This window comes from Coffea arabica, chromosome 3c (assembly GCF_036785885.1).
Source record: "Coffea arabica cultivar ET-39 chromosome 3c, Coffea Arabica ET-39 HiFi, whole genome shotgun sequence".
NCBI classification, from domain to species: Eukaryota; Viridiplantae; Streptophyta; class Magnoliopsida; order Gentianales; family Rubiaceae; genus Coffea; species Coffea arabica.
In genome coordinates, this window is record NC_092314.1 from 1,023,437 (window position 1) to 1,025,700 (window position 2,264).

The 2,264-nt window shown below is 40.7% G+C and overlaps 1 protein-coding gene across 1 annotated transcript; it reads left to right on the forward strand.

Annotated features, from left to right (window-relative positions):
* The first annotated feature begins 736 nt into the window (after positions 1 to 736).
* On the forward strand, positions 737 to 1,888 carry LOC113733919 (major allergen Pru ar 1). The gene is made up of 2 exons (XM_027260154.2): positions 737 to 1,070; positions 1,194 to 1,888. The coding sequence occupies exons 1-2, from the start codon at positions 887 to 889 to the stop codon at positions 1,487 to 1,489; spliced, it is 480 nt and encodes a 159-aa protein (XP_027115955.1). The 5' UTR covers positions 737 to 886; the 3' UTR covers positions 1,490 to 1,888.
* Positions 1,889 to 2,264: the final 376 nt, after the last annotated feature.

The window sequence follows — 2,264 nt, forward strand, 5'->3', positions numbered from 1 at the left end:
AGCCTCTCATTTTGTATATTTTTCCCCCTTTTTATTTTTAAGGGTCAGAAATTTGGGCTGCCATAAGATATGACGGACTGTACTGTTTACAATAGCATTTTCCCTTTAGTCAACAATTAAAGTCTTGCCGCACCATTTCCTGGAAATGTCCCATACTTCCTGGAAGAGCTTTCATTATTAAGTCAGAAAAATGGGACGGCACTGTCAAGCAGAAGAGTATGATGTCGTAAAAATAATTTGGGAAAATTAAATTTTGAAAAAAAAAAAAGGAATACGAATATTAACAATCTGATATTAGGTTGTAAATAACTCGCGAATTAAATTAAGGCAACTAATAATTTTATTGCAAAATGACTGAATTACCCTTACGCCGCACGTGCAAGTGCCCTTAATGCGCGCGTAAGGGTTAATTTGTAATTTAGATTGCAACAAAATTTTTTATAATTTATGAATAATGACCCTGACCTTGTGTACAAATTTCCTAAAACTTATACCTATTTATGAAATTCTCTCTCTTTCCAAAATTTTCAATGAAATTAAAGGAAAATAATTGGCTCAATTATACCAACACTGTAGCAAAAATATTGGCGTATAATCTTTTGACTTTTTTGCGTATGAACCGGGAAGGAAGACCTTGACCCACAGAAACAGCACGACACGTACATATTTTAAATTTTAATGCCCGTTTCAGTCATGAGATGAGAAGCCCTGGATTTTTCGCTCCATAAATACTGCCCCAAACTATCGTGCACCCACCCGCCAGCCAGCCAACCAACCAACCAAGTTAGACGTCTTCCCACTCAACAGTAGCTAGCTTCATTCGCTGTCTATCTTTTTTGAGTTCTTTTTCTGGGTCATTTTTTCCTTTCAACTTCTCGCAGGTATCATGGGTGTCATCACTTACGATCACGAGGTCACCTCCTCAGTCCCACCAGCAAAGCTCTTCAAGGCTTTCATCCTTGATTTTGACAACCTCATCCCCAAGATCTTGCCTCAGGCCATCAAGAGCGTCGAAACCCTCCAAGGTGATGGCGGAGCTGGAACCGTCAAGCTCACCCATTTTGGTGAAGGTCAGTACGTAGTACCTCCTGCTCTACCCATCATCATCATCATCATCATCATGCAACATATGCACAAGTACTCTTTTAATTCAATTGAACTACAAATATATTATTCATACTAAAACAAAACAGGCAGCCAATACAAGAGCATGAAGCACCGCGTTGATGAGCTCGACAAGGAGAATTTCGCGTTCAAATACACCGTGTTCGAGGGCGATGTTTTGGGGGATGTGATTGAGAAAACCTCTTACGAGGTTAAAATCGAAGCCTCTGCTGACGGTGGATCCATTACCAAGAGCAAGAGCACCTACTACACCAAGGATGATGCCAAGATCACCGAAGAGGATATCAAGTCTGGCAAAGACAAGTCCGCTGGAGTCTTCAAGGCTATTGAGGCTCACCTCGCTGCCAACCCTGATGCCTACTAATCAGTTCCACTCTTGGGAACTCGATCGGTCTTGCCCCTTGGGAACAGATTTTCTAACGCTATTGGGCGCTGCTACAACTTACAAGTTGAGTCACCTTTGGGTCGGGACCCGATAAGCTCAGGCTAGTTTAGTCATCAGCCACGTTTTGAGGCACCTGGTAAGAGGTCTCATCAGCTTTGATTGGTTGAATCCAAGCCAACTATGAAGGACACTGATCTAATTGAGTTGGCATTTGAATGGGTCAACTTTTGCACTGATTGGAGACTGGATGGCAATTAGACTAGGACTCTTTGCTTTCTTTAAAGTCCAGAAAATTAACGTTCTGGATTACATGTATGTAAACAATCAAGCTAGTGATAGCGAAACTTGATCTTGCAAGAAACTGCTAGTTTTCAAGAATCACAATTGTGTAAATAGTTTGTGCCAAAATCGTCAACAAAAGCACGTTGTGTGAACGCTAGATGCATTTGTCAAATATATGCTGGGGCCTATTTTGCAAATTAATAACAGGATGTCTGCTGCAACAACCAGACTTTTCGGCCATTTAAAATGCCACTCTCTACTCCTCTTGCCCTTCACCCGCTTTTCACAGCGAAATCAAAACTTAGAACCAACTTCGAAATTAGTTTTTCTGTGGTATATAACCTCAGCCCAATACAAGTTTAGTCTTGAATCAGGATATAATTCATTAGGGGTTTGTAGGATGGAAGAAATTGAATGAAACGTCAGCCTGTAGAACTCTTGGAGGATAATATGCAAACTTTCCATAGCTCAA